General features: G+C 34.8%; 1 protein-coding gene across 1 annotated transcript; it reads right to left on the bottom strand.

Moving 5' to 3' along the window:
* Window positions 1-473: 473 nt before the first annotated feature.
* Window positions 474-27,142, bottom strand: LOC111517821 (pickpocket protein 28). The gene is made up of 9 exons (XM_074173786.1): window positions 26,872-27,142; window positions 21,679-21,885; window positions 17,206-17,380; window positions 11,158-11,309; window positions 8,062-8,344; window positions 3,675-3,879; window positions 1,879-2,029; window positions 1,265-1,362; window positions 474-1,208 (listed from the first exon to the last, which is right to left on the bottom strand). The coding sequence occupies exons 2-9, from the start codon at window positions 21,855-21,857 to the stop codon at window positions 1,081-1,083; spliced, it is 1,371 nt and encodes a 456-aa protein (XP_074029887.1). The 5' UTR covers window positions 21,858-21,885; window positions 26,872-27,142; the 3' UTR covers window positions 474-1,080.
* Window positions 27,143-27,745: the final 603 nt, after the last annotated feature.

The following is a 27,745-nucleotide window of genomic DNA, read 5'->3' as shown; positions in this document are numbered from 1 at the left end:
GAGTGGTGATAGAGTTTGGAACAGTTGTTTTTTTTTTGTAAATTTTCTCACAGTTTTGGTTACTACACAGAAGAGTTGTATCATCGGCATAGATTAGGCATTTATATGGTAATAGGCGGAAAGTTATTTATATAAATGATTAACAACAGAGATCCCAAAATGGAGCCCTGTGGTACTCCAGATTCGATTGGCATAAAATCCGAAGTTCTATTTTCACCAAGATCAACGCATTGCTTATGATTGTTCAAGTAAGAGATAAAAAGGGAAAGTGAAACTCCTCTGACTCCGTATTCATTCAGTTTCATTAGTAGATTGTGGTGAAGACACAGTCAAACGCCTAGAAAAATGTACGTAAAGTTATTTTCAAAATTTGAAGAAAAAAAGGTTGAACTAATTTTTTTCATGTTTCCTTCAATTTCAAATTTGAGATATTGTTCATAATGATAATAATTTGTCTTTATCATATTTATATGTAGCTAAAAGTTTATTTTCTAGTAGATAAAGAAATATGACGGCTATATCCATCAATTTATACTATTAAACATTTGAGAAATCGATGATCTAAAATGAAAATATACTGTTAGAACCTAGCTTAGCTCGCACAGGTTTCGACTTCTGAATGTTGTCATTCGTGGGGAGACTAATGGAAAACCAGATTTTTGAATACTTAGCCTAAGCTAGAACCTGAAGAAGCTGGAATTAAGAATAAGTAACATAGTGATATCTATTTTTATTTCGGAAGTGACATTTTCAGTTTCAACATATAATTCAAATTTGTCTTTCAACATGTACTAGCATACTACGCAAAATTCCATTCCAGACATATTGAAATGGCTAACTATAAAAGGCGTATTTGGTTCGCAGTTCGCACGATTCTAGAACAGTTCAAAATATTTACCCAACTGATTATCGAGGGTAGATTCGCGCAAAACTTTACAAGTCTCATCTGTGCGACTACATTTGACTGACAGAAAATCGTTCAAATGGCGAAGGCGTAGCCGAATACGGCTCATTCGGTAAAAAAGGAGTTACACATAATGCAGATAGGTGTTAATGAATTCCAAATCGCTGTTGTGGTGCTTATTGGAAATATACTGCATTTATTCTAGAAATGCAATAACATGTCAATTTATAAACGAGTATTATTATCTCCATCGCAGTAATGACACTTATCCCCATGAATAGTGATAGGAAGCCTCCTATATTAGCTAAAAACATATAAATAGTTCATAGGAAACCGGTAGTTTTACAGAGTCTCACATACCTATCATATCATACCACGTTTCTGATACGTCCATCTGGTATGAGGCAACAAACGGTTTATTGAAAAAAACATTCAAATATGAGTGTCTGTTCTTGTAACTGAAAAAATAGAACGAGTGTTGATTATCTAGTATACAGAGTGACAATTTGAAAACGAAAAGCATTTAATACTTTTTCAACTGATGACACCATGAAAATTTTACGAAACACGTAACTTAAGATGTCTCAGGGACAACTAATGAAGTAATACTTGGAGCTTACCCTCTCACGCCAAGGATACCTACTCCTAAACTTTCAAGTAGCGACCCCCACTTATTTCGCTATTTTTGAAAGCCATCAGTATAAATAACATACAAGCTATAACCAGAAAATAAAAAATTGAAATAATAATAAAAGCTGAAAATTAAAAAATATTATTAACAAAAATGAAAAATAAAAATTGAAAGATTCCAAACCAAGTTACGTCACGACGTTTCGATTATTAGTATCCACAATCGTCTTCGGGTGATTGGATTTCAGTTTCGTAATAGAAAAGTAGAAAGTAATGTATTCAAAATATGTTTTCAGATACACCAACTTATGTTTCAAACACTGTTTCAGACACACTATTCTTACCGATGGTGAAACAATGGAGCAGTGTTAGAAGAAACTTTGTAAATGATGTTATTACAGGATGGATAACATTTTGTACATTTCATGGAATCATATTTCTCATTTTCTAGATTGGATGACGAAACTCCAATTGGGAAATATTTCAACCATTTGGCTGAAAAACAAATTTATAATTACTGAAAGAGTTCATATATGTATTTTGTGAGCACAGCTTAACATACTCAGAAAAGTCTAAAACGTTATCATCAGATAGTTTAAAAATTCTGATACAACATTCTTTTAATCTTGACACTCACCAAACAATTATACTGAACGAATGAATAATGAAATTTATTGTTTCAAATAAAGTCGTGAAAAAATCCTTAATTATTACCATCAATTTTGGATTCACTAACCTAGTATTGTAACGACCACATATGATGATATATATTATTTTATTAGGCTGAATGGAAGAAGAAGAAAAAGAAGGTGGTAGGGTAGGTTCAAAGTGAGTGGGTTTATTCGACCCGCGGGTATACATTGTGCGGTCACACCTATGCAAACTAAAAAAAAACAAAAATAAATCCAGCTTCTCAACGAAGCCGATTATTCATTTGAAGAGTGATCTTTCAGGTCAGCTGGCAAGAATGAGACTGCCAAAGACTCAAAATATTATCAAGACCGCGGCAAGACAGGCACTTATGTGCTCTGGTACCAGGGCTGAACTTTCCTTGTAAAGAATGGTCTAATCCAAGGTTGACAGACATTTTCCTCAATCTATTGAGGTTCTGATAGGCGGTCAGCCTGTGACTATATTCGTCAGGTAGGTAAGCAACACGAATGTGTGGCTTGACAAGTAGGTCTCTTGTGACGCATTTTAGGGAGGCCCCCTCCGATGGCTGCAGCCAACAGTCAGGAGATACTCCACTGAATTTTTTAGGTAACTTGTAATCATCCAGACCGGAAAGTGGAGCTATGAAATTTTATTTGTGGACCACATCTTCTGGAATATCCCCCACTATAGTCATAATTATATTAACCAATATACCAATTGATCGATCGATATTGAAGTTATAGGATGTTCAAGGTGCAAGGTTCCCACTTCAATGACTGCAGTAACCTTTCCATAGAAGAGCCTCTCTGTAAGACAGGTATACCTATCGATACAAGTGATAGGTACAATATAATTCAATGAGAAAATGATAATATTGTGAGAAACATATACCTAGAGTATTCTATACCCATTTCCAAATATCTGAGTTTTATTTACATCATGTACTGAGTAGAAAATCGGAAACGTAGCTAATACAAGGCAGAACTGCCAGAGAAAGAAATGAAACGAATGTTTAAAGTCGTTTCTTCACTGTCAAATCATCAATGAACAAAACATAATTCATCTATTTGAAGAACGTACACACATATAAAGTCACTGGTAAAACTAGATATACCTACTATTTGAATACTGAATCGTTTTCAGTATACTGTAAGAATTTCAATTTGTGCGATGCGCTTTTATGTTACTTAGTTGTACAAGTATTTCATTTGTCATGTATGGCATGTATTTAAAAAATTGTTCCCATATCAACACTTGAAATTTTTTCCGTTAGCTCATAATTTATGTTCATTGCTCTTATTGTGTGTCAAAATATTGATTCATGTTTGCATTCACGTGTAGTCTAACATATGGTTTTTATTTAGTGAAGTAACAAAAAGTTAATATTTCAAGTCATTTGTACTTCACTCGTTTGTAATTAGACATTCATAAGTTTAAGTGACTCTTTCAGTGTACCTATATTTGATTTGAAATAATAAAATCTTACTTCTATATTTATTGAGACAAGGTAGATCAATGAGCGTACAAAAATTTACATCACCGATTCCTTCCATGTCATAATTTGTTGAGGAAGTAATTGGTATGCAATTGCACATATCTTTCATAATTCGCAGTTTACACTCTACCATACAATCACTGTGCCTGTAACTCCCAAATGACGTCTTTTCTTCATCCTCAAATATGCACGATCTCTGAAAATTACGAGTTGCAGTTAGAAAATTGGAAACGTCAGCGACTAAGAATATTTGAGGCGTCTCAAAGTGTATTTCGAAATCAGATAAGCCAGTTTCAACAAATTTGTCATGAGAGATAAGGAACTGATAAAATAGGTGTCTAATGTCTTATTTTAGGGCATATCCAAAATTATTTCTTACTGTTTTTTTGGGTATTTATTCTTCCACAATTTGAAAAATGAACAGCAAGAAATAGTGACTCCTCCACAATAATTTTCAGTTGAAAAATAGGAAGGCATTCAACGGAAGAAATAAAGTATGCTCGGCCGTTGCCAAGTTATACTATGAGTACTACACCATGTTTAGAGTTGAAAAAAGTAAATTTTGTAAATGGTTTTTGGAAAATGTCAATGTCAAAATGGCTAGAAAAACTAGACAGAATATGCTTTACCTCATTTTTGTTCGCATTTTTATTAGATTATGTTTATTGTTGTGGAAACCGAATTATTCTATTCGGAATGAAATCTTAATATGTAATTTTCCTTGAAAGCAAGCGTGTATACTTAATATCAGACAACACAAACACGTATAAAAGTTTCCCAAAAATTAATATCTCTTAAAAATATATTCCTTTCAATTCAAACTATTACGAAGTAGTTCTCCACCATTCACATGATATCTCTTATAATTAATGTTTTATAAAGAAATTATACCGTAAAATACATCGGCAGATTTCAAGAGTCTATTTTCGACAGTACAAAAATACTCAAAAATACTTTTGACAGTCTGAGGTAACCTGGAAACCAAAAACCATCGCCTCCTCGATCCAGAATTGCTGAGCGTTTGTTGACGCTTTGAAGCCTCTTTTTGCAGCGGATATATGTGGGTATGAATAAAATAATACTCAGGTCATATGTTTCAAACAAACTGAACCGTGCATGTATTTTTCAAGTACTATTTATATTTATTACTGACCCAATTCCTGATGTGGTCTTGTACGACATATTTAGGTATTCCCACTGCCGGGTCAGGGTTATTATATGAAGCTTGTGATTTGTCCAGCACACTCAGCATTTTTGTTGCCTTTGACTCTTGAGAGTTCAATAACTCAGTATAAAGTCATTCCATTTCAGTCCACAAGTCTCAAAGTCACTCTTTGGTTCATCAATGCCTCAGATGCGGTCTAGCTGAATATTGATCCAATCATTTCGTTGAGATATTGAATTAATATTCCATGCATTGCATTGTAAAATTGATTTTCACTTCCGTTTGGAAAACAAATGTGTATTGAACGAGCGGGTAGCTGTGATGTGAAAATAATGTATGCATACTTGAAAACGGCACCCTTCTACTGATATGAGAGAAACTATTTTTAATATACTGATGTCAGATCACAGTAATAAACAGCATTAGCTATGGGTTGAAGTGGGGGCTTTGCCTTACTCACTCAATCGAGCGTTGTGTGAACCGGTGGTTCGAACCTCAGAGCCGGACGATCGATTTTCACTTCGTGTGTTAGGAATCACACCTTTAAAGGTGTCGAGTTGATTTCAACAGAATCTATTGAAAACACTTTCCCAACACCAGCACGCATCTCGCTAACCAAGTTAGCGTCCTCAGGAGATCATTATGACTAAATTTTATTACTACGTTAGTGTTTTTATACCCTAGTAGTCTTACTACTACCTGTAAGTATTAGGGTAGGGAGGGGGAATGGCGGTCACTTGAGGAAAACATGGCGTATTTTTTAAATTATTTATTATAAATCAAAATTAATACATGTTTGAGCGGCATTGCCCCTGAGTTTGGGTAATACCGCTCAGGGTACGGGGTAATGAGATCAACCTTATATTTTATTTTTGGACACATAAATCACAGATGTATCCATCTGGCAAATCCCATCCTGCAGCGATATCACAACTCGTTAATTTTTCCAAATTCTTCGCAAATGAGACATTTGTTATAAATTTCATCATCCACATTAATTTCGTCATCACTGTCAACATCGCAAAGGTGCACTTCATCTTCATTATCTGAAGAACTTTCTTGTAAAATTTTTCTCTTCCAAGATTTTTCTTTCAAATGTTTGTTCTTTTCTTTGCCATCTTTTTTTAGTCTTGATTTATCATCTTTTCCAATCTTATTGAGTTTCGCAACTTTTTCTTTTCTTTATCCTCTAACATAATTTTCATAGGAGTCGCAGTTAATATGGTAGCATGTTGTTTTTGCTTTCTTTGACCTGGCTTAGAAGATGGTGCAATAGTTCGTGTCGTTGATATAGCAGCAAAGGATACCGGAGTTCTTTGCATATCAACAAGTTCTTGGTTACAAGCAACTGTTAAAACATCCTTATCCTTATTTGATGGACCTGCCAAAGGAGATGTATTTCCTGGAATTATAGCCAGACCATCATAACGAACCCAGCAATTTCAGTTTCTTGCTCTTGGGTGAAAACGGGATTGCGACCTAGTCTTGGATTGCTCATGTTTTCATTTTTCAGTGGATCTCTCAAAGTAGTATAAATGGTATGTTATATTGTTTCGCGGCTTTTCATAACAAATTAGAGGTATCAAAATCAGGTAGTTTAGCATAGAATCAATAACAAGTAGTAGATATATGATGATACTAACCGGTGTAGTTAGGTGATACTAACATGTAGTAGTTAGGCCACTAGTATATATAAACAACAACATAGTAGTGAAATTTAGTCACGATGATCTCCTGAGGACGCTAACTTGTTTAGCGAAACGCCCGTCGGGACAGTAATTTCTGTTTTGGTGTTGGGAAATCGTTTTCAATAGAGAACAGATAGATTTGCATTACAATGTGACATTGAAGATGCTTTTGATATGAAATCATACACCTAAATATAATCTATTGAGGACCATTCGTATAAAAAACTATCCATTTTCACACTCTATAAGCGTTATGTCATTTATTATTAAGAGTACCTTTACGTCAGATTTTTAATATTCGAGCGCCCTTTCTTATGGAGAGACGTCTGAAATAGATCCTTTGATATATGTAAAGTAGCCAAGCTTTCAAGCTAGCAATGAGCCTTTTTCCTGAGAATAGTACAGCAAACGTGTCACGAGAGGCAGCATAGTAGTAGGGACAAACAATAAACTATTTACATGTAAAACAGTGTTATTTACGTAATATTAATTCATTTATTAAAAATATAAATCTGATATAAAACATTATTTTGTGCTAGTATAATGCCAACAAAGCATTGCTGTTTTGCGAATTGTACGTCGGATAATCGATATCCGGAAGAAAACGTGTTTTTTATACCATTTATAAAACCTCATAATAATGAGGTTAGATGTGAGAAATGGATACATGCTTCGAGGAGAGTGGATTTAACAGTGCAAAAAATAAATAAATAATCATACGTATGCTCTAAACATGAAATGAATAGTAAATTTTTCATAGTTAATTACCATTGATTAGAATGAGATATAACCTCAATCGTTTATTAAATTAGGAATGTCAGGAATCACACGTTAAAAGGCAATACCTCGTTAGTCCTTAGCTAGCACAAGTTTCTCAACTTCTGAGAGTTGTCGTTCGTATGGGGGCGACAGCTGATTAACGGAAAAATAGATATTTAAATATATATATATATATACATATATATATATATATATATATATATATATATATATATATATATATATATATATATATATATATATATATTATATTTAATTAAATATATTTCATTACCATCTATATTTGATTCATATTTCACTCGGAAATAAATCTGAAATTCAAAATTATTTTGAATATCTTTAATTACAGTTTCTACCGCTACTCTTTCATTAGAGTCTGTATACTAACCTGTCTATTGATTCACTTTTTTCCAGTTACTTTTAAATTACGGCATGCAAGCCAATGTTTTAATGTTACAACATTGTTATCCTTTACAGTTGCAAATTTTAGTTTTGCTCCAAGAACATCTTCTTCTGTTAAAAATATTCTTTTTTAATTGTACTTTATCATATGTTCATATGAGGATTAGACAGTGTTTGTCCCTACCGAACTACTAGCATTTATCTTCCCTAAAAGGATGATTAAATTCCGTAATACGAGTACACTGCAAGCAAATATTCGTGATTTGATTGTTCACATATACATCTAACATAGATTCATTTGAACCTAGCAATAATTTTTATTGAATGGAAACTTTTACTTTACCATATTATAGGGCAAAATCTTCATGAAATCTGATGATTTCACAACTTCCACATCGATGCTTAACAGAACTTCTATTCCAAAATTAACAATTATATCTGACAAAGAACCACTTATTTTGTCAGGAAAATCTTGCGGGTTGAAGATTTTCACTGAGTATCCTGTAGTTTCAAATGTACTGAGAAAGTAGTCTTCAATATTGTTGTGCAGTTCCACTGTCAGACCATATTCAATACCAGAACCGAGAGGCCTCTGGGGTTCCAGGGGCGGTGGTACTGAATCTCGCCTAAAATGCAACATCTGTAAAAATACTCCTGAAATTCAAGTTATGGGCTTGCTTTGCTTTTTGTGAAACACTAATTAAGACAGGTTTTTTAATGCCAGAATATAGGTACTGAAAATTAAATCTGACCTAACATTTTTAACAAAAAGTAAAGTAGGTACTTAAAATCAATTGTAGTTAGACACAACCAAATACCATATTCAAATTCAAATGAATAATTAAGATTTAAACGTATTCATAAAAAAGGCGGAATCCCAGATTTGTATTTTTCAAGTACGATAAGTTTGATTGTTGTGAAAATGGGTCATTTGTGTCTTTGATTTTTTGTAGTTCCATTTTTATTGAAGCAGCAACTAAAGGCAAAGTACCTAAATTTAATTGTGAGGAGTTAGATATCAACATGTGTAGTTCAAGAGAAAAAGGAAGTCTGATGAAAAAATAAACAGTTACCTAGTATTGGTCAGTACTTTCAGAATGATGAGTTTATTGATGAAAAAATAAGTTAGTAGTGCTCTGAAAGTGAAGAATTGGACTAAACTAAATGTAACAGAATGGCAGATGCAGCACCCGATACCAATGTATATCCAAAACAACCACAACAACTAGTAAAAATCAAAATGAATCATATTTTAGTGTAAACAATATTGCATCTTCACCATATATTACTGATAAGGGTAATTTTAATGAACTAAATGATCAAGTGAAATAGTTCGTTATTGAAAACGAATATTATAAACTTAAGGGTCCTTTTCAAAAAGACAGTGATAATAGATCTTTCCTAGATAATAATTACATACTATATTGTTTTCAGTCTGGTGTGAAACTTGAATGTACATGGCTATCCTAATCCTCAATACTTCAAAAGGCGTATTGTGAACCATGTTGGTTATTCGCAAATTGGGCATCTGAAAAAATTCAAGAGGTTCGGATAGAAGGCTATGACGACTGGAATCAAATTGTAGACGCCATAAAAAGACACGAGACATTGAAAATTTACCAAGAATCTTGTGTTACGTATCAATAATGGCGGTTACATGGAACACTAGATGAAGAGCAAGAGTCCATGATCAAGGAAGAAAAATGTGCTGCTCAAAACTTAAATGGAGTTCTTTATGATGCAGCAGAAGAGGTTATTGATATGCAACATTTTTTAGAAACGGTTCAACAAGTTCATAATTTTTTTGCCATAGTATCAAAAGATGTAATATCCAATATAGTTTATTATCTTATAAAGAAAGGGAGTCTTCAACTACGAAAACATTAAAAACTTTGAACCCTACTAGATGGGCAGGACGTTATGATGCTATTTTTACTTTGAAAGTTTGGTTTGTTGAAGTCCAGAAAGCGCTTACAAAAACGATTATTTTAAATTGCAAATCTGATGAAAAAAATGAAGCTATTTCACTTATGAAGAAGATTGAGAACTACAATTTCATTATGTTACTGTTTGGAACAATTGCAAAGGTATCGACATGAATTTGAAAACTTAAAAAAGGAGGTTAATATTGATACAGAAAATTGGTCCGCATCAACCCTGAGTTTTCTAAAACTCATCATAGGAAGGTGAAACGCCATTTTGACGAACTTTGCCAAGATGAGCGTCTTCAAGATCCGGAAAGTTTGTTCGAAGTGTTCAACTGAAACCGCGTTACTTTCCAATGAATGCAAAATTCAAATGATACGGATATATTGAATAAAGCACTAGTATTTGTTGAAATATATAAAAAAGAAATATCTGAATCATTTGCCGGGGAAATTCTCAATTTTCGGTCCACCTTATTCAGAGATGAAAAAGAAATGTCAACGTGTATTGAAGAACTTGCTGATTTATTAATAATAAAAAATCGTTTTATGTCATGGAGCTTTCCAGAAGTATGAACTGCAATAACGTCATTTGTTACAATACCTGTGACTACATCTAGTGCTGAAAGATCATTTTCGGAACTAAAATTAATAAAAACCTATTTCAGAAACTTCATGGAACAAAACAGTCTATATAACTTGGCTATTCGGTCTATTGAAAATTCTATAGCCCGTCTTCAAACTTTGATGATGTTATTGATAATATTGAAGAACAATAAGCTCGGAAAAAATAATGTTTTTAATAAATATCTTGTTAACATCAAACTATTATTTCATTATAAATATGTAATACCTATACTTTTGAAAATTAGATATTTAAGTGAAATGGACATAATGTTATTGTTGGGTAACTATCTCGGTGGTTTATCAAAATTAAATTACAATGTGACAATTTTTCTTGGGGCCCCATCCAGTGAATTTGCCATCAGGGGTCATAGATGGTATGAGTGAAATTTTATATCGTAACTCTATATTATATTGTTTAGTGTCCCTATGAATGATATTTTATCCAATTCCATGAATGTTTGGAGTATGAACTCGTTAGGAAAAGACAATTTTCGTATACCTACTTAAATGTTCATATGAAAATAGTTCTATCGAAAGTACTTTGTCTTTCGTATAATTCAATGTTAATATGAGAGTAGTTGTTTGGGGCTTTTTCTTCCAGTTTGTATCTATGAGTAACTTATACGCATGATCTACACATCTTTCTGAAAGTTTATTTTGATTTCGATTGCTTTCTTCCATCGGAAGTTTTACATTTTTTTTATATAAAGGTGGAGAAATAAAAAATTTAAAAAGCCTTTTTTTTTGAAATTAATCTCTCTTAAAAAATATACCTCATTCATTATACACAAGAAATTGTTCAGCAAGAAGTCTAGTAGAAAAAAGTGTTTCAATATCTGGGGTTGGGAAATTTACACTATACTTCTCAGTATAAATAATATACTCACTCCTGTTCAGAAGTTTCTTTGAGAGGCTTCACATAATTGAACACGCAACATATACCATCGTAGGTCATTCTGGACGCAAATAAGTCGCTACAGTTATATTTTTCTCCAGCCCATTTGCAATCACTTAACATTTCTTCACATGGTGCTGTCAACTAAAACATAAAATCAATTCTTACCATGAAAGAGTGAATTTGCGTATGCAGACATAAATTAACAAAAACCTAATTGGAAAACTGTAACTCGACCAGGATTCGAACCCGGCTCTCCTGTTCGCTAGCAACCAACTATGCTATCGAAACCACCAAGCACAATGACTGTCTTCAATTCAGTCATTCATGGTGCTAGTGAGAAGGATACGAAATACGAAAGTTAACAACTGAATTTCATGCATCCTAATAAGTACCTTACACGTTCAGTAATAATGTCATCACCCGAAAATAATCACATTGATAATAAAGGTGTAAAGGTACAACTGGAATTATCGCGAGTATTGAAGAGGTAACGAAGCGTATCCGAATATTTTGATATTCGAGCATCATTCTTAGCAAGGGAGGGAATACTGTCAATAATAATGATCGTGTAAAGCCAGGGCATCATTATTTCGTCATTACTCAGTTCAGTACTTCACTTCGCATCAGATTTCAAGAATATCTGTACTAAATGAAGCCGATGCCTCAAAACTTCTTCCCGTGGCTAGGAAAAGTTAAAGTCAATCTTTTATTAACTGGTAAACTGTTTCTCATAACCGTATTTTTTAGTGGTAGAATTGGTTGGACCATTCGAAATCATTTATTGAAAATGTCCCCATTACGCATCAGTTACATTCAACAACCATTTACCCTTGATTATCAAAGAAGATCGGACAAAACAAATTTTTAAAAAACGTGTTTTCGATCTGTTGTGTGACATTGAGCCATATTCATCACAAGAATTCATGGACGAATAACCATTTTCAGTCTGTATCAAATTTAAGCTTCCTAGTAACTTCAGTATCACATTCTACTCATCAATCTTTATCTGTGATATTTACTTATTTGTTCCTGTCATTTTAATATACTTATTGTATTTACCTATACCACGTGCTTTTATTTATATTAATATTAACTGACATTTGTATTGTTAATGTAATCATTTTTATGACTAGAGTTTTATCAATTGTTTAAATTGAAAGCTTCAATAAATCTATCTATCTATATATCTATCCATACGAAAATAATTTTTATAATCATTCACTTCCTTCGTATCACTTATTTCCTTCAGTAACACTAAATGTGAATGATCTTCGTTTTGTTATAGTTCAAGTAAACGATATTGTGCAACTTACCTTCCAACAGCTCCCCTTTAATAATATAGTTAGGGAGCTAACTAATTTCGTTATTCAATAATCATTTCTGATTTTATAAAAATCACAATAACAATTTAATATTAAATGTAAGTCACAAAATGGATTTGAAGCTTTATAACTTCTATTTAATTATCTGTAAGCGCTTTCGACAGCTGGTCGTACTGTCATCATCTAGGCTCTACTCAAACTCAAAGCGCTCGCAGATAATTAAATAGAGTTATGAAGCCTCAAATCCTGTTTGTGACTTGCATTAATATTAAAATACTGAAAATAAATTCATTTCAATTGTTTTTTACTCCTTTTTACTGCCCTGAAGAAGCTTTCCACTAGAAGCGAAAGCTTGGCAAAGTAAAGCAGAGTTTTTGATTTTTGATTTTTTGACTGAGAGACCCCGTTATTCCATTCTACTGTACATTTCTTAAGTCGCTGAATTTTCTCAACTTTATATATATAGTCAAAAAATCAAAAATCAAAAACTCTGCTTTACTTTGCCAAGCTTTCGCTTCTAGTGGGAAGCTTCTTCAGGGCAGTAAAAAGGAGTAAAAAACAATTAATTGAACATATAAATCGACGAAAAACGTTAAACATTAATGGAGTTTTTTGGTTTGACAAATGTCATACCTTCACACACACACACACACACACACACACACATATATATATATATATATATATATATATATATATATATATATGGAAGTGTTCAATCTCCATATAGTCTTTTTCAACTAAAATTACTTTTTTATTCTTTTTCTGCCAGTCTTCTTCGGTAATATTAGATACTTCTTCTCCAATTAGCTCTATTACCTTATTATCAAATTTTGGAAAAATATTTTTACGCCTTATGCTTTGTTTCACTTTTCTCCAAGAATATGGGGGAAATCTCAGTAAGGTGTGTTCATACTTTTCAGCAATACTCTCAAGGGCATACTCTCTTTCAAATTTTTCTCTGTAAAACTTCAAGTAGTTGGTTTTTGGTATAGTAATCTTCAAAACACAAATTGTTATCCATTAAAAAATTTCATCTTTCCTCGAATTTTGATTCGGTACTTTGATGAGCTGTCGCAAATGATAGGAAGCGTTGTCAAGAACTATTACACTATTCCAGTGTTTCTCAAAGTGTGCGCCGCGGCGCCTTGGGGCGCCGTGGAACCTTTACTGGGGCGCCGTGGACCACGGATGAGTCTCAAGGTACAACGTTTTACAACATAGATAACTGAGAGTAAAGGTATTACGTCGGTATCTATTAATAAAAATCCTCTGATAATATCGGTAATTGCAAAATGCAATCCGTTCAGACAGCCACCTACCTACTTTTATTAATTAAATATCTTGTGTAGTCACGATAACCTTCAAAAAACATAAGGAAGTCATGAATTTGAAAAGTTTGAGAAACACTGCTCTATTCACATCCAAATTTGGGATCAATGTATTTTCAAACCATTCCTCGAAAATATTAGCTGCCATGTGTTTGTTACGCAATTCCACTATTCTTCTGCTTTCTATAATCGTTTGACGTTTGTTTATTATTTTAAATCTAAATCCTGGTTTCTTTATCCAATTCTGAAGAGTTTTGTTTCAGCAGCTCACGTTATGGCCGGAAGTATTCCATTTCTTCCTTATGATTTCAGTTGCAGGAATCTCATTGCTTTTGTAACAGTCGTATATTGTTTTTTTCAATGATTTTATTAGATGAAAATCTAAAGGTTTGGTAATCCTGTATCACATCGCGTCTTGCGCTCATAAGGTTTGTTTTTGACTATTTTACGTACAGTTGAGAAAGGAATGTCGGTCAAATCTGATGTTGCTTGTAATAGTTTGTTTCCCTCGAAACCAAACTTGAGATGAAGATACTTATATACAATGATACATACTCTCTGTGTTTCAATATTCAAATGCATCCGAATCTTATTCACTGATATCTCTTTTTCGCATTGTTCACCATCGCTATTGGAATCACTACACTGGAAAAAGTATGCGTTGTTATCACACTCGTTATTACTATTAGTACTTGTCCACGTACACCACGTTTTGAACAGATAACAAAAATTTTAAGTAAGTATAACTGCACCAATATCGAATTTCAACACTCAAATCACGATCAGTTCCTGAGCTGAACATGACGGCGATAACCATCAACGTATTCCCGAGTTCTATTCGTCTATTTCTCAGCCGGTTCATTTCTATGTATTGGTTTTTTTGGCCTTTTAGAGTGCCGCCAACTTTAAATGTTCACAATATCGTTTATTTCGACTATAACCATTCCTTCATCAAGTAACGATGTTTAACAGAACGGTTAAAACTTATTGCAATATTATAGCTAGACATACTTTTTTCTCAAAAACGATAATCGATAAAAACAGAGTCTATGTGATTTCTACGCCACTCGAAACATAATAATGATGAAAAAATAATGTCAGTAATGTAAGGTGCGGAAAATAATGACAGGGAATGACGGAACAATTTTTAGTAATGATGTTTCTGTAATGATCTGCTGGAATGAAATGAATAAAAACACCTTTGTCTAAATACCATTGGTAGATTTTATTTATACGACCGGTTTCGGTTTTGACCCCATTATATAAAACTGAAATCTGAATTTTTAAATATCGGTAGATCTGCCTGTAAGTAATTGTTGAATTTTTATGATTGTGGATTTGTATACAGGGAGGCGTTAAGTAGACCTACCGCTGCTGCAGATGAAACGACAGACCCAAAAACCAGTTGTAAATTGCATTCTGCTGTAGATTATTAACACAGATTTTTCAATTCTTTTCTCAGTAAAATAGTGGTATAATTCGGCATCTTTATAATGTCATTCAGGTAAGACACACATAATGATTCTGTAAATTATGTTAATTTTGAAGTTACTGTTTGTATCCATGTTTGTATCAAGAATGTTTTTTATAGAAAACGATTGCAGATGAGATGATCAATGAAAACATTTACATCAGCGGCGGCTCGTCAGAGGAGACAAGGAAGGCTTAGCCTCCCCATAAAATTTGAGGCTATTCATATAAATACATAATATGGCCGAAAAAACACTATTACTCACTACGTAGTACGTACCACACTGTATCCTGCATCAACAAAACTCAAACGCACCGCCCATGAACGAATAACGAATAAACCATCAACCCGAAATAATAAATGACATACGTTGCAAAGGAGCCAAGCCTCCGACCGCTTTGAAAAACACAGGCTCTACGAGACCGATCCAACCAGCGACATACGTCCCGATTTGTAATTTCAGTTGCAGAAATTATAGTGTTAGAGGAGGCTAGCCTCCAGTTAGTCTCTGTTAGTGAACGACTGCCTTTGTTTTTTATTTAATTATTTGGACGGGATGCCGTGACGGACCGGGACTGAAAAATATTTCGGTACCTAAATCGTTTTAGTGTTTCTTGATAATATTTGTTATTTGTATATAAAACAGGCAGTATTGTATTATAGCAGTGCTATAATACTTCGATTTTGTCTGACGACAAAATCGAAGTTTTAATATTAGTTGGTACGATAAATGCGATTGGTTAACCGCCTCCATTAAACGAGAAAAACTTTTTTGTTGGCCCTGTGTTTTATTTTCCATACAAACCGAATACCAAACGTGGTCTAAAATAGGATACCCCGATTTGAAAAAATTACCTACCTCGTTTTACAGAAAGACATTTTAAATCTAAGGAGCATATATTTTCGTCTTGTAAATTAAAATTGTTTAGCAAACAAAATATAGCAACAGCTTTAGATACAGCTCAAAAAAAAGCCATAATTTCTTTTAATAATCAGGTTAGGGAAAATCGGTCGAATTTAAAAAGACTTTACGATACTACGATTTATTTGGGTTCCCAAGAATTAGCTTTTCGTGGACACGATGAAACCGAAGATTCGATTAATCGCGGCAATTACAAGAAACTTTTAATGTTATCAGGCAAATATGATTCACAATTCGTCACATTTTTAAACGGTAGCGTTTTATCGGGCACCTCAAAAACCATCCAAAATGAGCTTATAGACAGTGTGGCATATATTATTAAGGAAAATATAAGCAAGGAGATTGAAAGTGTTTCTTTTTTTGCATGGGAAATTGATGAAACTACCTATATTACCTGTACATCACAACTTTCAATCGTTTTTAGATGTGTGAAATATGGTAATGTGGTAGAACGTGTTATGGGTTTTCATGATGTTTTATCTGGGCGCACAGCTGACGATTTGTTTAATTTTTTAATTCGTACATGTGACACCTATAATTTTAGGCAAAAGTTAATTGCGCAAACCTATGATAGGGCTGCGGTCATGGCCGGCCATTTAAATGGTTTATAAACTAAAATAAAGTCCATTGCTCCTCATGCACTTTTTACGCATTGTCATGCCCATGCCCTAACTTTAGTATTAAGCAAAGCGTGCAACAACATAAACAATTTCGCGCCTCCGACGGGCTTTTCTGTGTGTATATAGTCTTTATGACTTTAGCCTCCCCTGTTCTTCAATGCACGAGCCATCACTGATTTACATCACTTCAAAAATTTCCCCGCCTTATAGAGGCAATATTTCGATAACATTGATCCACTCGAAACATGGAATATAAAATGATTAAATGAGGGTAGATATAGTTTTAATCCACCTCTCAAAGAGATCGACGCTCTTCAGATATTTATATTTGATTCAAAATAGTCTCATATTCATAAATATAAAAAGCTTACTTCTCTCATTCGCAGCTTAGGGTCATCAATTTCAGTTGTATTGTCGATATCGTCCAGTAAGTCCTGAAACTCTGACAGTCTTCCTGGGTCATATATGTCTAGATCATATAGATTCCCCAACAATTTTATATCTTCCACAAGGGTGCGAAAATCAGCGTCCTTTTCAATTTTTTGTCTAGAACATATCAATATATTTCCACAACTGGCTCCAAATATTTCAAAAATGGAAACACGAGCTATAGCCAAAAAAAAACAGATTTTTTAAATTTATTTGAGTCTCAACCGTCAGGGGTTAATGGCTTTACATTAATTCACATAATATACTTTTTATAGTACATTGACTACAATAAGCGAATCAGAAGTAACTTGTAACTGATTTTTTATGTAGGAAATTGATGTCTTTCAGAAATAGTTTATTGTTTGACTGACCGTTTAGTAACACTTTTAGATATTCTGTCATTTCATTTGCTAATCTCTTATCTGTGTAGGGGAGACCGGGTATGGTTGTCTTACGGGTTGGTTGTCACAGCGGCCATATTGGAAAATTGAACGAACGAAAGAGTTTATCGAACAAAATCGAAGGATCGTAAGAGCAATATCTTCATCCTTATATTACTTCAGTTCACTCTCATACTGTGTGAGGGAGATACGTACTTTTTTTTTCTTCGGATGGCAAATATAAATTTTTTGCATTTGTGTCGAGTCCCATAAGTATACTAGAATTTTCCGTAGATATATATCATTTCATGTATTTTTGATGTGACATATGTTGTTCACGATATCACTATCCGTTTTCATGAATGAATATCGATTCAGAGTTATTTCAGAGGGTTATTTTTTGAAATGTGTTTTGGGGCTGGTTGTCACAATTTGACGGGGGCTGGTAGTCACATGTGACAACCAACACCATATATTATGTATGCTGCATTTTTTGTTGGCTTTTTGAGCTTCTGCTACATACAATTTTGTTTGTTTTAGAAAAAATCATAGAAATGTCATGGCATCGTATGAGAAAGTCTGATCGACTAGTATTACACGCAGTGATACTGCGTGCTGCAAAAGAAGTGATTTTGGGATTAATTAATATCGCATTCTGACACGGTTTTGTAAAAAAATTCATTGTCGAAGAGATAAGCAACACGGTGTTATCAATATCATCAACAAAAATTGGTTATCAAAGGTAAAGGCAAGTTTTCACCGACAAATGGAAGAAATAATTAGAAAGATACATACTTATGACTTCAAGTATTTATTTCGGTTCGTCTCCCAAGGATATTCGAAAAAAAGCGTTACATTTGCTATACCAGGCTACCATTAGGTTACATTTACTATAATTGTGATTTCGAATATTCACTCAATTTTAGACTGACTAAATATAATTTCGCAAGGATGGGTAGTTTTAGTTTACAAGCATTGCGGCCTGATGGATATTTTTGGTATTTTAATTACCAGAAAGAAGTTATTCATTTGGAACCAATATGTTTTTTCCTACAAATAATACACTTTTTTCTCTTTTGGGATATAATAAATTAAAAGTTACACTTTTTCTTTTCCATAAGAATTGTTATATTTCCTCTATGGATGATGTTGGAAAAAAAAATTATACTTTTTTTCAAATGAGTATAAAAACACGATCTAGTGATAAAAAATATCACTGATAATATATAAAAAAGGACAGTAAAAATGCAAAAGACAAAAATCCCGGTCTTCCCTATAGCGGACACTCCACCAAAAAGTGTTTCACGGTTAATGTTGTTTCACAGATGTAGCACGTGGGAGCTTCTTCTCTCTTGAGGAGATAACTGTGAGTAGTGTGAGTTAGACGTGTGTGTCCAACTCGTAGTCTTGATAGAGTTGTCTGAATGTTTCTCTTCTGAGGTAGATTGCTCCATGGTAGTATTGTTGATTTGATTTCTGAAAGTTTGGCTTTAGGTATATTCTATCCCGTCCACCACTTAGACATTACAGCTTTTCTGATGTGCGGTTTTAGATCGTTATAGTAAATGTCCGGGTGGTGATTGTGAAATCTTGAAGTTCTGTGGCATCCTTGGCTAAACTATTGGCCTTCTCATTGCCTTCTATTCCGATATATGAGGGAGCCCAAAGAAATTGGATTTGAATGTTCTTTTGATGAATATGAAATAGTTCTGTTTCAGTCTACATCAGAACCGGATGGCTAGGATGGAGTTGATTCAATGAGGTTACTGCACTCAATGATTCTGTTATTATTATACATTGAGGGATGTTATGGAAATTTATGTATTGCAACGCTTCAAGAATTACTGTCAATTCTGCAGTGTAGATAGAGGTTGACGATGGTAGTTTGAATTTTGCATTGAATTCATTTGTGGTGAAAGCGGCGCCAATGCCGTTATACTGGAACAAGAGGCGTCTGTGAAGATGAGCTGATGGGTTCGAAATGGTTGTATAATTTCTGCGAATAGATTTTTGAGAATTGTCGGGTAAATTTGGAATGTTTTGGGACTGTTCAAGGTAATGTTGGTCAAAAGGCTGATGGTCCGTGAAGGGAGACTGTCGATTTCAGATAAATGAGCGGTTTTGGGTGTGGTCAAATTGAGATTGGAGGAAATTCGATTCAGACGTTCGTAAAACGTAAAATCAAGTTTTTTCCGGCGGTTGTAGGTTTCTTGAAATCATCTGGAACTGGATTGTTGGGAAAGGCTGAGATTTTAGAAGCGTACATCATCGTTGAATATTTTCGGCGCTCTGCTAATGGTGGTTCTCCTGCTCCGCAAAGAATGTCCTCGATCGAGCTTGTACCTACAGTATGCTCCCAGTGCTATTCTCATAGCTGTATTATGAGTTGTGTGTAGCTTCTTATGTGTGCATTTACTGGCGAAATCATAAAATATAGATCAGTAATTTAATTTGGATCTGATTAACGTTTTGTAAATGTGATTCAATGTGAAAAAAATCTGCTTTCCATTCTGTTTGGGAGACCGATTTCATTATATTAAGATCAGCTTGATATGAGAGACGAATTTTGCAAATGTGAGACTTTCATGAAAGTTTGTGATCGAAAGTCATTCCTAAGAAGCGTTTCTCCTCTATGTATTCAAGAGGAATATTATTCAGGGTGGAGGTAATTTTGTTTTACAAAAATGGATGACCTTGGTTTCTCGATTGAGAATTAGAGTCCAGGTTCCTTACTCCATATATCGATGTTGTCCAGTGCTTTCTGAAGAAGGTTACGAATTGATGATACATTTTTTCCCCTGCATATACCACCAAATCATCGGCGTAGAGCATTGCTTCAAGTGGTAGTTGACATTTTTGTATTAGTCCATTTATGGCAATTAAGAAAAGTGTTGCACTCAGATTGGAGCCTTAAGGAGTTCCGTTCTGTTGTACTTTTGGTTTGGATAAGTTTCCATCGATTCGGGCTTGAAAAATTCGGGTTTTGAAAAAAATTGTTTATGAATCTTAATATATGTACAAATGTAATTTTTTATTAATGAAACAACGATAAAAATAAAATAAAAACAACAATAAAAAAAAATTTGCGCTCCGGGGCGACTTCATGGATTCCAGTGGCGCATTTGTTTTTTCAGCTGCAGGAAAACCCGGAAAAACATGCAGCACCACATCATCTGAAGATCTTGATCTAACAATGTCCTCTCTCTTATAAAACAAAATGTAGGGTGTCTCCATATATTATATATATTGCCATTAATATGCCATTTTTCAAATGTCCCCAGTATATCGTACCGCCATGCAGTATCGAACGCCTTAGTGATATCAAAAAATATTGCAATTAATTCTTGTTACCAAGAGAATGCTTCATGAATGTCGGATATTGAGTTATCTAGATTTTCATTACATTTTTGGCCAGATGCACTACTATTGTTGATTTCTAGGAGAGTATTAAGACGCGCGTCGAGAAACAGCTATTTTGTTCTGGTGGAGGAATAGTGTTTTCAGTAGATTGTTTTAGTATGTTTATAAAAAATATTTTTCCTTTGTTAAAGGTATCGATTATTTTTTGGTACTTTAATGGCCTATATTAATTAATTTATTGTTTTTTTTTAATCACGTTGACTCTCGACCCTCAATATTCGTCTCATCTCACAGTCTGAAGAATGATGACCTGAAAGGGCTTCTCAATGAAGACCTAGACACAGGCGTCAGTTTTCTTTAAGGAGGTTGATATGGCAGAACTCGACATATATTGTTAAGACACATAATTTCGCGGACAGTTTCTGTGTCAATTGTATAAAACAAACAAAAAATTGGCACAATCATATTGCAAGAATAACAAATGCAGATGCTTTGGAAAAGTCAGAATAAACCTATTTGGGAATAGTCTACACATATACAGAGAATACTCCCCCAAGCATTACCGAAAGTTGATACTCTATTCATCGCCTCGATACACCCACTCCAAATTGTTGTAATAATCAATTACTAATGATAAATAATATAATCGGCTCTCGCAAGAATAACAATACTTACAAGAGTTTCGCTAATTTCAAAGCTCGCTTCTTGCTAATTTTGTTGATACTGCAAATAGCAACCCCTGGAAATTCAATTTTTTGGATAGGTAGACCTGCTGATTCTGGAGTGACGATGACTGGATATTCGAAATTGTCTTCGGCCAAATGGTGGAGAAGTATGGCGGTGTATCCCAGCATTGCAACATTAAGGAGTACCCAGAAGAGTCTGTAAAATACTCTCATAGGCCATATTGTGATTTGTAGTAGGTAGATGTTGTGGGTCTTACAGATACCCAATAAAAAAACTTTAAACATTAATTGAAAAATATCACAATTGTAACCGGTGGTAGTTAATACCTGGGCTAAACAGTTCAGGGCCTAAGAAACAAAACCCGTTTTTTTTCAAATTGGCTTTATTCATCAACGTAATCTCCATCAAGAGCCACACAGTCATTCCAGCTCCGCTCTAACATTTCAATACCACTTTTGTAAAATGATTTGTCTTCTTCCTCAAAATAGGCCTAAGTTTCAGCAATTAACCTCTTCATTCGAGCGATTAGCCAGTAGTTACTGAATGCCAATGCTGGCGAGTATGGTATGTGCGGGAACAATTCGAAGCCCGTTTCATGCAATTTTGCCATCGTTTTCATTGATTTGTGACACTGTCATTCTCTTGATGAAGTAGCATATTCTTTTTCTTCAAATGGGGTCGTTTTTCCGCAATTTCGGCCATCAAACGCTCCAATAACGCTATATAATATTCACTGTTAGCTTAGATTGCCGGGGAGCTAGCCCATGGCCTCATTCACTGCAACCTTTTCAGATCTATTGTGATGCTCCTTGGTTGTTAGAGCTCATTGTCTAGCTTGATCTCTTTGATGAGACTCCATAGCTTTGACACTGCCTTGATATAGCTGGCATCCTCCGGTTTTTCTTCCCTGCATCCTGCGTGTCTCAGCCTTGCTATCGCTTCGCATTCACAGAGTACATGCAGTGCGGTTTCTTCCTCTTCTTGACAGAACCTGCATTGGGTTTCTTCTGTCAGACTCATGTTGCTCATATGTTTCCTGAACCGGCCATGTCCCGTCAGTAGACCCACCACCACCCTTACAACCTTACGGTTGTGGTTTAGCAGCTCTTCCGTGAATCTGGGCGATTCACGGAAGACAGATTCACCAATCTGTCGATTCGGCTTGCATCTATGAGTTTATGGATGTCTTCATGCATGCTTTCGCTACCCCGCAGAAGGGTTCTGTATCAATCATAGCCTTGGATGCGCATTCACGGGCTAGAACATCGGCCTTCTCATTGCCCTTGTGACCTTCATGTCCGGGTATCCAAGCTAGAGTGACCCTATTTTGGGTACTTAGCTCTTTGAGTGCGCTCAGACAGCTTCCCACTAGTCTTGAGAAGATTGAGCTGACCGCTTTAATTGCCGCTTAGCTGTCAGAGAAAATGGCAATGGTTTTATTTGTGACCTTCTGCCTGTTTATTTCCCCTATACACTGTTCGATGGCCGCTACTTCTGCCTTGAAGACAGTTGTATTATGTCCGAGTCTGAGTGTGATTCTCGTATTTGCTCTTCCTCCGTATATACCGGCTACCATTCCTTCTTGGGTCTTTGAGCTATACCAAGTTTCTTCCGCTTTTACCGGTGGGCCGTTTTGCCCGTCCTTAATATGATGATTTTGAAATCTTTTTGAAAGTTGTACTGCGAAACTGTGTTTTCCACGGGCATTCCTAGTATTGGATCTGCTTTCAGTTCATTGTACAGTTTCTGCACCGTGTGATTGGCTGATTGGGGTTTGTCCCTGCATTAGCTTGTGTGTCATCAGTGGGGCTTCTCTTCGTATGTAGATGTGCAATGGTAGAAGTCCGAGTAGGACCTCAAGTGCTGCAGTTGGGGTCGTTGTCATGGCTCCCGCGACACTCAGTCACGACTCCCTTTGAATGCCGCCAAATAGCCTAGCCGTACCCGATTGCTTTGTTCTTGTGCACCAAGTCACTACACCGTATGTTATCACAGGTCTCACTACCCTTGTATATAACCTTGTATTCAGCCCACAATTTTTTCCACACATCCTTCTGCAGATTACTAGGGCCACCCTGGCCTTATGTGCTGTCTTTTGGATGTGAAGGTTCCACGTGAGTCTGTGATCGAAAGTCACACATAAGTATTTGACTTCCCTGGCAAAAGGGATCTCCACTTCATTGAGTATTGGTGATTTTAGTCCTTGCATCACTCTTTTCCTTGTAGTACGAAAGTAGTTTTTGGGCATTCACTGAGAGGTTCCCATGCTCGCACCATCTGCCGACGATGTTCAAGGCCCTTTACATGCGCTTCGAGATGACGCCTGCAAATTTCCCTTTTGTGACTATCACCAGATCGTGAGCATATCCCAGGCAATATATGCCTTCTTCAGATAGCTTCCTGAGGAGATCGTCTACTAGGGTTGCCCATAGCAATGGCGATAGTATCTACGCCTCCTTGTGGGCATCCCTTCTCTGCTCTTACCTGTATGGTAGCCTTTCCTAGAGTGATGTATATCATCCTTCTTTCTAGGCTGGCTTTTATCCATCGACACAACGACAGTTGGTACTCCTCTTTTTCCCAGTGCATCACTTATAGACGCACTGGACTTAAAGAGGACTTAGATAGTAGTCCAGTGCTGAATCTGTCAATTTCTCAGGCTGGTATGCATATTGACGAGCACTAAGAGGTCTTTCCTTCAACGTTTCGTCTCTTATGTATCTATCCAGTAACCTTAGAAAGGACGTTAGAATGCCAGATTTGTATGGCTTGGGCGTTTGTTCTAATATTCTGCCTATTTTTGGCAGGAAGACTACTTTCACCTTTTGCCATGATTTTGGAATATATTCCCAGGCCACACAGGCTCTGAAAATCCTGCTCAGATGTGGTATCAGCACAATATTCACTTTTTTTCTGATTGATTTCATCCATTGTCGTATATCGACGCAAAAATTCAGGTTTGTTATGTTTAAACATAGCCAAACATTGCTCAGAATCATCAAGACGTTCTTTTTTTTGGCCAACGGTGAGCTAGCGCGGCACCCACTTTGAACAGAGCTTTCTCATTGTCAAATGCTCATGCAATATAGAGCCAACACGTTCTATTGATATCTTTACAATATCGGCTAACTCATACAACTTCACTTTTCGATTATTCTAAACGATTTTGTGGATATTTTTTACGTTTTCTAGTGTTACTGCTTCATTTGGACGTCCACTGCGTTTTGCATCATCAGTGTCTCTATGACCACGTTTGAAGTCAGCAAACCAACGTTTGATTGTTGTTTCTGATGAAGCAGAGTCCTTATAACATTTTCCAAGGCAGTGCTTCGCTTGAAAGGTATTTTTACCCATCAGGAAGTAGTACCATTTAAAAACACGAAATTGTTTTTTATCCATTGTTTTGAAAATAACAAAAGAAGTCTTTCTTAGCACAGTAACTCACAAACTTATGAATAGAAAATCATGAAATTTCCATTGCTTTTTTTGAAGGTTAGTACTGACTGAGAAAGCAGTGCTGCTGCTACCTCTTGTGAGTGGCGTTGTTTCACCCCGAGGCACAGATTAAATATTTAATCTGTGCCCGAGGTAAATATACGTCTCTTCGGCATCCAGATGGTGCAGGATGCTTCCATCAACGAGCTGCACACCCTTTTCGTAGTCCCCGCGTCGTCCTCTTTTGAGATGGACCATTGCACATTTATCTATCCCGAATTTCTTACCGATAGCATGCATGTAGTCTTCCACCACCCTCCAGGACTGATGGAGATCCTTTTCTCCAGAGACATAAAGTTTAAGATCATCCATATAAAACATTATTATTATTATTACTATGATTATTATACATAATCTGTTCTGAATAGGTTGTTAGTTGACTAGGTTTTAATCAATTTTGATAACTCGAAAAATTTGGTTTCCAGCACGTCAAAGTTTGTTTTCTGATGATTTTTTGTTCTGAACAGATCTAGAATAAGTAGGTATAAGAAGTTGGAGACTAATGTTACACCAAACACTCAAGTCTAGATTTTCTAATGAGTTTTATATAATTGAAATTAATTAAGGAAATATTATAAAAAAATGAGCAAGAAGAAAATCTTACAATTTTCTACAAAAAATATTTATTAATAAGAGTGCTGATGTAAATTTATTACTGATTATTAAATCAGATTTTTTGGTGTAGTTAAATATTTTTATTGAGTTATTCTGACTATCTTTATGATATGACTAAAACTGTCATCTCCTGACGATGCTGAGTTGGTTAGTGAAACGTACGTCGGGAGACAGTATATACCTAGTTTTTGTGCGTGAAAAAGGCGTTTCGTTGGATAACAGCTGGGGTTTTTGAAATTTTTATTCCTATAACTCCTGAACTGGAAGGCAATAAGTATTAAAGAAACTTGTGATAATAGAATGAAAAATAATAATATTTTATCTTTCTGGCAATATAGTTTGAGAAAAAATATCATATACCTTTCTACAAAAAATATGTTCTTCTCCACTACCCAACTAATTCCAGGTACACTTGAATTTTTACAATAAAATCTAATAATTTTTCTGAAACTTGTTTTCGAATCTGATGCCATCTCACTGCTTGTATGAGTAAAGAAAACATACAACAGCTTGCGTTTAAATAATTTTATGAAAATGTGAGTAAATGAATTATAAATGAATTACGACAAATCCACTGCAGATGTCAGTAATTGTTGATGCGTGTATTTAACAAAAAGCTGCTTTTCAGTCTCTGACATGGTATAGCGTGAGCGCTAGTTTTAATTACAATTGATTAACTGTTATTGAAACTCGTATAGTTTCAGTTTTTAATTATTTCGTGACCCTCAATAAAACTTTGGCAACTTATTTGATACAACTTATAGACTGCAAACTGGAGGATAAATCAAGATTCAACGTCAATGGAAATTAAAGAGTTTTGTCATTGATAGTACGCACTTTTTGGAGGGTCAATTTCAAATCGAAAAATTAATGTTGAGAAATTTTCAGATTGTTGCAAAATGACTTTATTTTTTCTCTGCTGATACTTTGACGTTCAAAAACAGTAGGATTTCAAGAACTCAAAACGTTTGATTATGTTGGTAACTTGATAGTGTCATAACTACGATTACAAATACCTACCCTTCTTGACAACTTTGACCCCACAAATTCAATAACCACAAATTCAATTACCTGGTGGTTTTCAGCCTCCTCTTGAATCTCAGAATTGGACTAACACTATGTACTCTAACCAAAAAAAAAACTTTTCATCTTGATAAGCAGAATTTGAAATATCTGGCGTGAAATGAATTGGTTGAAAACATTTCTTCCTCACCAGAACAAAAATGCTAGTTCTCGATGCGCGTTTTGCTAACCAATTTAGCATCATGATTAGTAGTCTTGGTCATCTCCTGATGACTGATATCAATATCATTAAGGAACTCAAGTAACCTTTCTCAAGGAATACAGTGTGTGAAGGAATCAACTTGAAAACATTTTTCAAAATGATACTCCACTGATATGTAGTATAAAGAAGCCGTATGTTATGAAAACTATCCGGGTTAGTTTTTATATATAATAGGTTTATCGTTCGTCCATCTGCTCATTGCAAGTCATAATAAAGGAAAGAAACTAGTTTTTTTTAATTCCCCTACTCATTATTTATTGGAGCTTCATGTTTTTTCACATAATTTTCGGAATACCAAATACATGATGGTATTTAAAACTCTTCCTGAATCTAAGAATTAAAACTATTACTGATTTACACTTAAAACAAAAAGAATTAGTTTCAGTGGTTTATTTTTAATTTAGGTTGTCGGATATATACATCATCAGGAACTGTATCATCGAAAAAATATTTTTTATTCAACCACAGGGTATTTTAAATTGTTCCAGATATTCTGTAGCATGAAATAGGTATATTTAATATGAAACCTTCCCGAATGTATTATGTATGAAGCTTGAAGATATTACAATTCGAATCGATTTTAAACATTAATAGGCTTGTAGTATATAGGAGTTTTAAAATTTAATAATGTCATGCACATTACCAAGATGTACCTCTTCA

This window comes from Leptinotarsa decemlineata, unplaced genomic scaffold (assembly GCF_025532065.1).
Source record: "Leptinotarsa decemlineata unplaced genomic scaffold, Ldec_3_MD MMD2_tig00000505_RagTag_RagTag, whole genome shotgun sequence".
In the NCBI taxonomy this organism is placed as follows: domain Eukaryota; kingdom Metazoa; phylum Arthropoda; class Insecta; order Coleoptera; family Chrysomelidae; genus Leptinotarsa; species Leptinotarsa decemlineata.
The sequence above is the reverse complement of the archived record's forward strand: the minus strand, read 5'-3'. Positions and strand labels throughout refer to the sequence as shown.

Coding starts and splice junctions, on each gene's coding strand:
- LOC111517821 (XM_074173786.1), bottom strand. CDS start 21,857: ATGCTGGGATACACCGCCATACTTCTCCACCATTTGGCCGAAGACAAT. Junction 17,381..21,678: donor TTGAAATTAGCGAAACTCTT/GTAAGTATTGTT, acceptor GATATGTTCTAG/ACAAAAAATTGAAAAGGACG. Junction 11,310..17,205: donor CTAAGCTGCGAATGAGAGAA/GTAAGCTTTTTA, acceptor TTTATGTTTTAG/TTGACAGCACCATGTGAAGA.